Source organism: Myxocyprinus asiaticus, chromosome 23 (assembly GCF_019703515.2).
Source record: "Myxocyprinus asiaticus isolate MX2 ecotype Aquarium Trade chromosome 23, UBuf_Myxa_2, whole genome shotgun sequence".
In the NCBI taxonomy this organism is placed as follows: domain Eukaryota; kingdom Metazoa; phylum Chordata; class Actinopteri; order Cypriniformes; family Catostomidae; genus Myxocyprinus; species Myxocyprinus asiaticus.
The window spans coordinates 44,482,501-44,495,530 of record NC_059366.1 but is presented as its reverse complement, the minus strand read 5'-3'; the positions used below and the strand labels follow the sequence as shown (position 1 = coordinate 44,495,530).

General features: G+C 38.8%; 2 protein-coding genes across 3 annotated transcripts in view; one reads left to right on the top strand and one right to left on the bottom strand.

The window, feature by feature from the left end:
* Window positions 1–13,030, bottom strand: part of LOC127414395 (keratinocyte proline-rich protein-like) — a 401,795-nt gene that overhangs the window by 57,785 nt on the left and 330,980 nt on the right. The window lies entirely within an intron of this gene.
* LOC127414366 (disrupted in schizophrenia 1 protein-like) overlaps window positions 1–13,030 on the top strand; it is a 62,608-nt gene that overhangs the window by 16,994 nt on the left and 32,584 nt on the right. For both annotated transcript variants that reach the window (XM_051652348.1, XM_051652347.1), the window contains exons 4-7: window positions 674–824; window positions 5,295–5,394; window positions 7,735–7,967; window positions 11,575–11,629. In XM_051652348.1, coding sequence (XP_051508308.1) covers window positions 674–824; window positions 5,295–5,394; window positions 7,735–7,967; window positions 11,575–11,629 — 539 coding nt within the window. The remainder of the gene's footprint in view (window positions 1–673; window positions 825–5,294; window positions 5,395–7,734; window positions 7,968–11,574; window positions 11,630–13,030) is intronic.

Here is a 13,030-nt window from a genome sequence, read left to right as displayed (position 1 = left end):
GAATAGAAATATGGTCTTACATTCTTTTGTGCATTAACTGCATCCTTGCTGAATGTCAGGCATATTTCTATGACAGTGACACGCTCCTTTAATACGCATGGAAAATGTGATTCTCATCAGTAAAACCGTAACCACCAAATTTACCATGTTTTATTACAGTAACCACATTTTACCATGTTATTTATGATAAAAATCATTATCATTCTGCCAAAAACAAATATGGTTACTGTTGTAAAACCATGGTCAATTTTGAGGTTATAGAGTTTTATTAAAAATACCATAGTTGAACTATAGCTACTGTTGTAAAACTATGGTAAGTTGTGTGGTTACTGTGGTTTTACTACACATAACATAGTTCAACTTGTAAAACCATGGTTAATTTATTGCAAGGGAACCCAAAACTATGGCGAGGGAATGCAAAACTGTATCAGCAAATAGAAGCTCCGTAAGTCTGCCACTGCACATGAGTTTAGCATCTTTGTCTTTTCTCAATTTTAGTGACGTAAAGATTGCCATGGTTCCTCTGAGAGTGATCTAAACTGTTTTTTTGTTGTTTTTGTTTGCTTGGTGGTTTATCAAGTTGTCTGTCTCACCAAAGAAAGATTGACAGTGCCTCGTTTAGTTTTTCTAAAATCTGCTTGGTCAAGTCTCAGTTTTGTTTGTGTGTTTCTAGCTGAGCATTTTGGAAAGAAACTAGAGGATCTGCGGCGAGAGAGAGCGACTCTTAAACCTGGTCTTCCGTCCAGACATCCTGAATTCTGTGGCTTTCTGGAGCGCCTCAGGACAGCAGTGCACAGGGCCCTCCAGATGACAGACAACTGCAGGTCTGTTAACATGAAAAAACACTGCTTTAATAACTGCAGTGAAGGGTTTATTATGTGTCCGCCTCACGGAGACCAGAGATGTTCGGTTTAGGCTTTGCATCATCATGGCAATAAAGTTGTAAAATTGGATATAACTTTACACAGATAAGATTAGATAGCAATTTTATCTCACTAAAAAAAATCATGTTGATACGGATATTGTTTATATATATATATATATATATATATATATATATATATATATATATATATATATATATATATATACATACATACATACATACATACAGTATACAGTGCATCCGGAAAGTATTCACAGCGCTTCACTTTTTCCACATTTTATGTTACAGCCTTATTCCAAAATGGATTAAATTAATTTTTTTCCTCAAAATTCTACAAACAATACCCCATAATGACAACGTGAAAGAAGTTTGTTTGAAATCTTTGCAAATTTATTAAAAATAAAAAACAAAACATGTAAAACACATGTACACAAGTATTCACAGCCTTTGTTCAATACTTTGTTGAAGCACCTTTGGCACCAATTACAGCCTCAAGTCTTTTTGAGTATGATGCTACAAGCTTGGCATACCTATTTTTGGGCAGTTTCTCCCATTCTTCTTTGCAGAACCTCTCAAGCTCCATCAGGTTGGATGAGGAGCGTCGGTGCACAGCCATTTTCAGATCTCTCCAGAGATGTTCAATCGGGTTCAAGTCTGGGCTCTGGCTGGGCCACTCAAGGACATTCACGGAGTTGTCCCGGAGCCACTCCTTTGTTATCTTGGCTGTGTGCCACCTGTGGTAAATTCAGTTGATTGGACATGATTTGGAAAGGCACACACCTGTCTATATAAGGTCCCACAGTTAACAGTGCATGTCAGAGCACAAACCAAGCCATGAAGTCCAAGGAATTGTCTGTAGACCTCCGAGACAGGATTGTATCGAAGCACAGATCTGGGGAAGGGTACAGAAAAATTTCTGCAGCATTGAAGGTCCCAATGAGCACAGTGGCCTCCATCATCCGTAAATGGAAGAAGTTTGGAACCACCAGGACTCTTCCTAGAGCTGGCCGCCTGGCCAAACTGAGCGATCGGCGGAGAAGGGCCTTAGTCAGGGAGGTGACCAAGAACCTGATGGTCACTCTGACAGAGCTCCAGCATTTCTCTGTGGAGAGAGGAGAACCTTCCAGAAGAACAACCATCTCTGCAGCACTCCACCAATCAGGACTGTATGGTAGAGTGGCCAGACAGAAGCCACTCCTCAGTAAAAGGCACATGACAGCCTGCCTGGAGTTTGCCAAAAGGCACCTGAAGGACTCTCAGACCATGAGAAACAAATATTGAACTCTTTGGCCTGAATGGCAAGCGTCATGTCTGGAGGAAACCAAGCACCGCTCATCACCTGGCCAATACCATCCCTACAGTGAAGCATGGTGGTGGCAGCATCATGCTGTGGGGATGTTTTTCAGCGGCAGGAACTGGGAGACTAGTCAGGATCGAGGGAAAGATGAATGCAGCAATGTACAGAGACATCCTTGATGAAACCCTGCTCCAGAGCGCTCTGGACCTCAGACTGGGGCGAAGGTTCATCTTCCAACAGGACAACGACCCTAAGCACACAGCCAAGATAACAAAGGAGTGGCTCCGGAACAACTCTGTGAATGTCCTTGAGTGGCCCAGCCAGGGCCCAGACTTGAACCCGATTGAACATCTCTGGAGAGATCTGAAAATGGCTGTGGACCGATGCTCCCCATCCAACCTGATGGAGCTTGAGAGGTCCTGCAAAGAAGAATGGGAGAAACTGCCCATAAATAGGTGTGCCAAGCTTGTAGCATCATACTCAAAAAGACTTGAGGCTGTAATTGGTGCCAAAGGTGCTTCAACAAAGTACTGAGCAAAGGCTGTGAATACTTGTGTACATGTGTTTTACATGTTTTGTTTTTTATTTTTAATAAATTTGCAAAGATTTCAAACTTCTTTCACGTTGTCATTATGGGGTATTGTTTGTAGAATTTTGAGGAAAATAATGAATTTAATCCATTTTGGAATAAGGCTGTAACATAACAAAATGTGGAAAAAGCTGTGAATACTTTCTGGATGCACTGTATACAGTTAAGTGCAGAAGTTTGGATACCCCTTTTGTTTTATAAGTTTTCACACCCCTTTCAGAATGTATAGAAATATAAGATATAAAAGATCATATTTTTTATGTAGTACTGCCCTTCAAAATCTACATAACACAAAATGTACTCTAATATACACAAATTATCCTGTTCAAAAGTTTGCATCCCCTTGGTTCTTCTTGTGTTGCCTTCTTGAGCATCAATGAATGTTTGCACCTTTGTAATAGTTGTGTACGAGTCCATCATTGTCAAAAGCTGGATGTCAATATCATATAGCCACAGTTGGGAAGAACTCAAATGTGCAGAATATACAGGGAAACCAAAGAATGTACAGAAGTTTGGGGATTTTTCTTAAGAAAAGTGGGCAGCTTCACTGCTCAGGGGAAAGCAGGGACTCAATAATTACTCAAACAGTCACTGATCATCGAGAAGGCAACACACCATATTAAGAACCAAGGGAACGGGATCATTTGTGTAAATTCAGGTACTATTTTGTCTTGTGGCATATATGGAATCTGAGTATCTGTTATGTCAAATAGCTTCTTCGGGGCGGTACTAAACAAAAAGCAAAATGCAATTTTTATAATCCCTTTTATTAAAAACAAAAAAAAAAAAACACGATAATGCATACCTTGCCCCACACACCCACACACACACACAAATGTCCCGGTTTGAGGCTTTACAAGTCTGGTCACCCTAACCATTGTTCGATATCACACTCGCCTGAGATACATTTAAAAACCAGAGAGATATATCCAATTTTAACTCCAGTGAGAAGTCATAAAGATTTTTTCATCATCTTTGGCGTTTTGCGATGAAGTAACACAGATCACTTTTGTGTGAAGGCGTCTCAATACCTTATTGCAGGATAAAATATAATTTGTTCCTCTTATGAATGTTATTATCACAAGCATATCTCCGTTGAGCTATTCAAACAGGGTTTGACACAGATTCGCGCTGATGAGTGACTCTCGGGTGAGATTGAGAGAGCGAAATTGATTTAAAGACCGCGCACGTACGCACATAGGAGGAGAGCGGGGCACAAACTAACGCGGGGCTAGTTGTAACACACGTGGTTTAAACATTTCCACACACACACACTGGTGGGACGAAACTTAAGTTGCTTGCTTGTTGCCATATTAACACTGTGTAGAGACAATATTGCGGCAAAATAAAAAAAATAAAAACTGAAAGATCTCGCCAAAAGTTCACTTTAAAGTAGCAAAAGTAAAAATTCACACTAAAGTAAATGTATCATTTTAATCTACAATCTGTTAGCTATCATCTTGCATGGTGTTTTAATTCTCAGATTGCCAGCAGAAGTGACCAGCCAGGTTTAAATCCCAGTTGCGCTGACGGTGGACACGTTGTAACACTGTGTTACAATGTGCCTCAATTAGAACAAACTATATGCAATTCAGTGCAGTCAGATATGTAATTTATATAATTCCCTTTTATGCGTGTGTGTGTGTGTGCGTGCGTGCGTGTCATCAATCCATGCATTATTTCGGCCAATGCTGTGGCTTTGTTGTGTATTTATTGTCGTGTCAAAATAATTGCTATATTAAACATTTTAATTTATCTTCTAGGCATTTTAATTAGATCAGATTCAATTGTTAAAGGGGGATTTTAAGCTGTTAAATGATCATGTTACTTGGGGCACGTTGTAACATTTGACTTTTTCGAGGTAGATGGCGAGAAAAGTATACGCTGTATTCATGAAACAAGACAACATATGTGTACCAGACACGTGTGAAATTAATGCGAAAAACGAAAAATACATTGAACCCCAAGTGCATTTACACAAACTTAAGAAAACCACAAAGTGTTAGTTTGCCCCGCTCTTCCCTACTGTTTCTATGAACGTGCATGCTGCCAGACCGCCGCTCTCATGTAACATGAGACAACTCTCATTTTTATTTAATTCGCTACATTCTTTTGCATTTTATTTCCCTCTTTAACACTGCTGTGATTTAGCAATACAGAGCAGTACCGATAATACTTTGAAAAATAGACACCTAACAAATGATTCACATCTGATATTGATAAGCATATTTTTAAATCATAACTCGGGCCGCGTGTTGGGTAGCGCAATGCACTCAGCCATCTAGTGTATACAATAGAGCGCATGAAGTGTCCAACATTCCACATTCGTTTGTATTCTTGCCAACTCACTTTTATAAATATCTTTTTTCAATGAAGCATCACTCCCCTAAATCATTGCTTTTGTTTGTCTGCTTGTTGCAACAACTTTTGCACTAAAAAGAACTGAGAACATCTTATCATACATGTGTTTCTTATCATGTTTCCACAGCAATTTATGATTATAAATATACTTGCTCAAACAGGCAAAATGGAGAATCGAGTGAAGAACAGGGAAGTTCAGCCGGCTCTCATCGCCAACCACAAACACGGGAGCAGCTGGTACAGGAGAAACTGAGGATTCAGGTGAACACAAATATGCTAGCATATGAGCGCACTTAAATATTATATTTAAGAAATATTTGAGACAGAGCAGGGAGCCCCTGTTGCTTATTGTATAACATTCAGTGTTTCATGTTAAGCCTATACTAGTACCATATTAACAACCTAGTCTTATAGAATGAATGTTGTTATAATTACATTTTTGCAAACAGACTTTTATGTGCCGCATTCTACATTTCACCCCCTTAAACCTCACTCCCATCCGGGTCACGGCACCATTGTCACGCTCCTGTTCTACCCGCTCCGTACAGGACTCGAACCGGTGTCTCCAGCATGGGAGGCGGGTGCGTTAACAAGGAGGCTAAAGGCTTCAGCTTCTAGCGTCAGTCGCTAGTGCACCTCTTGAGGTCAGGAGAGTGAGGTTTACACACATTGCACAGCTATCTGTCAGCTGGCCACCATTACACTCACCCCCCTAAACCTCACTCCCATCCGGGTCACGGCACCATTGTCACGCTCCTGTTCTACCCGCTCCGTACAGGACTCGAACCGGTGTCTCCAGCATGGGAGGCGGGTGCGCTAACAAGGAGGCTAAAGGCTACAGCTTCTAGCGTCAGTCACTAGTGCACCTCTTGAGGTCAGGAGAGTGAGGTTTACACACATTGCACAGCTATCTGTCAGCTGGCCACCATTACACTCACCCCCCTAAACCTCACTCCCATCCGGGTCACGGCACCATTGTGATGCTCCTGTTCTATCCACTCTGTACAGGACTTGAACCAGTGTCTCTGGCATGGGAGGTGGGTGTGCTAACAAGGAGTCTAAAGTCCCTAGCGTCAGTCGCTAGTGCACCTATTGAGGTCAGGAGAGTGAGATTTATACACATTGTACAGCTATCCATCAGCTGGCTCCCGTTACATATGGTATCGAAACACTTTTCCTCTAACGCATCATTTGAAAAACTATGCATTTTAACGCTTGTATGATAGACACACCTATATTTACACACTTATTCCAATGTGACTAGTTTCTGCGGGAGCTTGCCTGAAAGAGTGATGGACACTGGACTCGGAAGTCCGTGGTTCGAGCCCAGCAAAACACGCAAGCTGACACGTGAGATGAAAGTGTCATAGAAGTGACAAGAAATGATGCGGTTGCTTCAGAAAATGTGCTTTTCATTTCTTATTTTGTTTTTGGACACTATCGGTTAGGTTTAGGTGTTGGTTTAGGGTAAGGATGTCTGTTTTGTTCACCTCTCATTTGCTTTTAGGACACTATTAACTAAGTTTAGGTTCAGGTTTTAGGTTAGGAAGGTACATTTTACTCATTAAAACCTCCCTCTAATATTCACTTTAAAAACCTTGTCTGATCACGACACCATTTCACTCGCTTTTGGTGCCCCCTGCTGGACATTTCACTGGAACAATGCAGTTAAATGTGTAATGAAGCATGTAGTTTCATTTTGCAAAAATGTTGCCACAGTCACGTAATTTTCATGAGATCAGGCTACATATTAATATCTTTACGTACTTTTGTTTTGATGCCTACATTGCAAAGCCATTAGAATAACCATTATTGATGTACAGAATCATATACTTTTATAATACATTTTAATTTTACTTAATACATTTTAATGGGAAAGTGGGGGCAATGAATTATTTAGCCAATCTATGGCTTTGCTTGAAGCTTAATTTCATATTTAAGCATTTGTTTTATGCAGGACCCCTGGTTTAAACCTACAGTATAACCTACAGTATACGTTACAAAAGAAAATGTGAATATATTAGACTACATCCACACAGATAAGATGCTTTTGTTCCTTGAATGTTAAGCATCAGGACAGATTAAGGCTGTTCTTAGATTTCAGTGTAAGTTCCTGATGTGTGAATATAGAAATTTAGATCTTCCTTGTTGTCATTCTTGCAAATAGGGAGTGGTAGTGGCATAGTGGGCTAAAGCACATAACTGGTAATCAGAAGGTTGCTGGTTCAATCCCCACAGCCACCACCATTGTGTCCTTGAGCAAGGCACTTAACTCCAGGTTGCTCCAGGGGGATTGTCCCTGTAATAAGTACACTGAAAGTAAGTTTGGATAAAAGCATCTGCCAAATGCATAAATGCAAATAAATGTTTTCTAAATAACTACCAGAGAATAAAAAGGTCTTTGCAGAGATTCAAAAGTTTATCCTATGACATCGGACTGTAAAGCCCTTTTTGTAATACCCTTTTTGAGAAAGACAAGATTTTTAAAGGGGGAAACTGTCACTGTCAACAAGTGGCTTTGGATGGAAAAGCCATCTAAATGGCAAGTAAATGGGTTTTCTGAATGTAAACAGTTGTATTAGTTGTGTTGTGCTTCTACAGAAGGAGATGTGTGAACTCCAGCGGCGTTTAGAGGAGCTTCAGGTGCAGAGCAGAGCTGTGGAGGTTCAGCTGCTCCAGGAGGAACGGGTACTGGAGGTGGAGGAGGCGGAGGGGTCTGTGCTCACTGGCTGTGATGCGGTTCAGCTGCGGCTGATTGGTCGAGCTCTGGAGGACATGATGACATCAGAGAACCGCGCTCAGATCAGTATGCGTCCACCAGCACAGATCATCAGGTGAGGTGGAAGATGCTTACAAAGAGTACTGTGGTATCAGATGGTCAGGGTTGGGCTGTAATGGAATACATCTAATGGCGTTACAAATACGAAGTAACTGTATTTAGCCCCCATTACGCTTTCAAGCACCTGTATTCAGAATACAGTTACTTTATAACATTTTGTTAGAATACTTTTAGAATACATCTCTCATACTGAACACAAAAAACACAATTGTGGGTTAAAATCATAGAATCGCAGGTTGAGGTTTTGGGATCATATAAGAAATGGACCGCAGTCACCAAAAGCTTTGATGGTAGGCACTTGAGAATGAAAATACAACATCTTATTCATGTATAATGATTTCCGGATTGAATATTGTTGAATACCTTTGTCTTAACAATGAGCGCGCTTTCAGCTGTGCACCAGCATCAATACAGTCGGCAATGTTTTTTCCATAAATATAGGGTACAACTGTGCTAAAGGCACATCTTGAGGAAAATTAGCTTTTTTCTGGTCACAAACTGTATCAAGAATGAAAAAATAGATTTCTTTTTATTGAATATTGATAGAGAAACATAATTTGTGTGAAAAGAAATAACAACAGAAGGTTGTTTTGATTAAAATTCTATTTTTTTAATTTATTTATTTTTAAATAAGTTGACAAGAGGGCCTTTTACCCCACATTCTTGGGGTAAAAGGCCCTCATGGGGTTTTGAAGAGATATCGTGCAGATGTAGGGGCAATAGATATAGTTGGCAAGTTTTGCACTAATGCAAATAATTTTGAAACGGCAAGATGTTTTCTTGAGGAACAAATAAAGATAATGCTTATTCAAAATAAGCACTTCAGAAAAGGGTGCATCATTTCCTGTTAATTTCAATCACGTTTGACATTTCAGAACATCTGAAGTATTCTATAAACAAATGAATCTCCATTGTGATTGGATCAGTCAATGTGAGCCCACTTTGAACAGTCTTTATATCAAATGTATTATTTTTTTGGTTTTAATTCACTTTGTTACACTTCTTGTGTTCCCGGTCAAAAATGACCGGCCATTGTAAATGAATGGATTAGACTACAAAATACAGAAATATTTTGTTCAGGAGTATCCCAATCCTAGATGAGCACAAATGTGGATGTGTTTTTGAACACAAAGTCCTCAGACATGTGCGCACACACACGCACACACACACACACACACACACACACACACACACAAACACAATGTGTGTTGAGTATCCTCTTGTGCATCGTCTTTCCATCCACACTCTTTGAGGAATATTTCAAGATCTACTCATCATGTTGCGTTTGGGCTCGTTTGAATCGGGATAGTCTGCTGTAAGTTACGATACATCATTGTCTATGTTATATGTATGTTTCAGGAAGTAATATGGAAAAACGTCACAAAAAGCCACTCCTGTTTATTATATTTATGTGTGTCAATGGGAATTTCATACACTAATACTCACTGCAGTTTGGCCTCTGAGTGAAACTAATTTGCTTGTTGCATTCTACTAATTGAGACCTTTCCAACGATATAAAACACATGGCTTTCTCATCTTTTTTTTATGGTTGAGAATATTCTTAGTGGGCTGGCCATTTTTGACCGGGAACACAAAATGTGTTAGTACAAAACGAACACAACACAAGAGTTAAAAACTCTGGATTTAATCACTTTGAAAAAAACTGAAAATTATAAATAGGTATTTTGTCTCAGAATAAATGTGATCATTTCAGGGATTTTCATTAGCTACATAAATTTGCATAGTTATTAAATATTAGATCAACTTGCCTCAAAATCAAACTTTAGACATTATTACATACAATGATCTCATGGAACAGGAAAGTTTCCAGTTCGCAGTGTCAAACAGGTGTTTAGGAAATAGTAGTTTTTGATACTATTTAGTTTATTGGGAGAAAATAAAATCAGAGGGGCCTTTTAGCCCCATTGTACCCTAACATTTGCACGCTTGATACATTGTTTCCCACGATTGTAAATACATTTATGCAGATGCGACTTTTGTGTAAAGACGGACGGCTCACAATAAGCTTTTGGTGAGTCACGTCCACATCAGAAACTTGCAGAAGGAAGAACGGTTGAGAAATAGCAGTGATTAACGACAGTAATTCGAAAAAACTTGTATAATTTGTGGCTTGTAGGCATATGGGTAGCTGGTGTGACACCTATCATACAGGCATTTTAATATCAATATCTCACTTTTTAAAGAAACATCATACAAAGTGATTCACAAAAAACAACAATAAAAAAACAAAGTATGAGTAAAAGAATTAAAAGCACACAAAAATAAGTGTCGGTAATAAAAGAGATAGAAAATAGGCCTAAATATGAAAATATGCGAGCAAGCCTAGTTAAAATCATTAATATGGGATAACCCCCCCCAATAATAAAAACTAGCAAGTACCACCCCCCCCCCCCATTCTTCACACTGTAACCCCCCCAATGTTCAAGCCAAATCTACGCCCTTGCATTTTGGTGAAAAAACGAAGGGCATCTCTAGCAGGTATGAAATGTATTTCTCCAAACACAGATATATTGGATTCTAGATTGAATAACTTTGATTCTGATGCATATGTAGATGCATTGGAGGCATGGAGGGATTGAGGGCATAACATTGAACCCCTCTAAACTAACCCATCTGAGAGATTGCCTCTCTGACCGGCATAAAATAAATCAATTTTAAAGAGGCTTTTGTGAGTCCTGATGGATCTGCTCTTGGACCGGGTTGTTTTTTCACTCTCAATTGCTATTTTGACTCCTGCAATTCAATTTTCTCTCGTTCCATATATTTTGGTGTTTTTACCTGGCCTTTCTAGAAATGAAAATGAGTCTACTCCCCTTCAGCACAGTTATGAATTTTTATTGCGTTCAGGTTGCAGAGAAATTCTTCCACATTAGTCATTCATTGCTAGCTGTTTCAGATAAAAAATCAGCTTTCTTTCTTGAGAATTTCAAAGTTGAAACAGCTGATGCTTTTAAACCTCCTGAGATGTTTGACAGAGCTTTAGTTTTGTAAAGAAAATCAATCTGAAACTGACGACAGGTTCAATCCACTTATTGAAGGATCCGGTTCTCTGCACAGTACCAGCAGAGGGCACCTTACCCATTTGTATTATTTTGAATCCTAGTATGGTTCAAGCAGCCTTGTTGACATGCATTTTGATGTTTGCTGTCATGCAGGTGTTTTTATATCATTTAATCATTGCATAATTCTGTTTTATTGAGCCAGTATTACTCAAAAAAGTCTTCATTATTATATTCATATTGAATATATTGCACTGTCTTCTGAACAGTTGTTCATTTGTTCATATTCTGTTTTGCTAGCGCCTGTCGGACCAGAACATTTCTGTTTTACATTGAGATTTCTGTTTTTGACCCTCCAAGGCTAATGAGTTATCTACAATTTATAGATGGCAGTCTTAAAGCTCAGAGTTACTTCTACAGTCACCAGTGTTTTTGGGTATATTGGTATTGTTAATTTAGCTGGAAATAAATCTTCACTTAACCATAACATTCTGAACATAATGCTCTTTCAGCTGAAAAATATGTTTCTCCTTTATAAAGATTGTTTTATCATCTGACAGTTGTTTTAATCTGTAATTTCAGACTACAAGAACAGGAGCGAGCGCTCAGTTTAACCATTAAAGAAGCAACAGCTAAAGTAAGTACACTTATTATAAGCAATCTATAATCTGTGCTTGCTTGTGCTAACGTACTAAGCAGTCAAGTTTCTTCAGAAAAGATATCACTATCAGTGCAATTATATTCATAAAGAATCACACTTTCTTCAAGAGATGTATCTAATTAAAAAAACAACTGTCTTGTGCTGATTTCATATCTCATCATTTATTCACCCTCATGCCATCCCAGATGTGACTTTCTTTCTTCTGCAGAACACAGATTAAGATTTTTAGAAGAATATTTCAGCTCTGTAGGTCCATACAATACAAGGGAATGGTGAGAAAAACTCTGAAGCTCAAAAAGCACATAAAGGCAGCATAAATGTAATCTATACGACTCTAGTGGTTTAATCCGTGTCTTCAGAAGCGATATGATAGGTAGATCAATATTTAACCTCGTGCGACCCTGTGTCCTCCTGCGTTGACATGGTGTTTTGTCTTTGCTATACGCTATGGATGATTTAATTTCATTTAAACGGACTCATTTCAGAAGACTCTGGACTGCCAGTAAAGGGTTAAACAGTGGAGTCTGTCTTTGGGAGAAACGCCAACAAATCTACATCTGGTAAATTTAAACCTGATTGAGTCTCTAGTTTCATCCGATATGCCATTTTGAACATTTGTGTGATTTTTATCATGAAACGGCATGCTGTTAAGCACAATGACCACTATAGTGCACTATAGACCTTGTCTTTCCTTAGAAATCCTATATTCACTGTGCATTTTCACATTGAGAATTTTTTGTTTTGCTTTATATGGAGTTAGGATGAAAATAAGGTGCATTTCGAACTGTTCTGAGACCAGTGCAGACAGACAGCACACTAGAGGTTAAGTCATTCACTAAATAGGGAGAAAGGGAGCATCCTATAGCTTTCTATGCAGCTAAGTGCATTCACTCCGAACATCCAACCAAAAGTTCAGTTTCAGGCTGCAGATGATGTTTGGACCATTCAACATGTTTGACAGTGATTGGATGATGCTGGCCATTACTTTGAATCAGAATTAATTATGTTAATTTCTGATTGGTAAAATGCTTCATGAAGACATAGATTGAACCAGTGGAGCCCTATAAATTACTTTTATGCTGCCTTTATGTGCTTCTTGGAGCTTCAAAGTTTTGGTCACCATTCACTTTCATTGTATGGACCTACAGAGCTGAGATATTCTTCTAAAAATCTTCATTTGTGTTCTGCTGAGTAAAGTCAAACACATCTAAGATGGCATGAGCATGAGAGTAAATGATGAGCATTTTCATTTTTGGGTCAACTATCCCTTTAAACTAGTCCCATCTTACAATTTTTGTCATTAAATATATAGTTTCACATGTAAATATGTCACATTGTGGAAGTAAAATGGTTTGAGAATGCTGTTTCATGTTGACT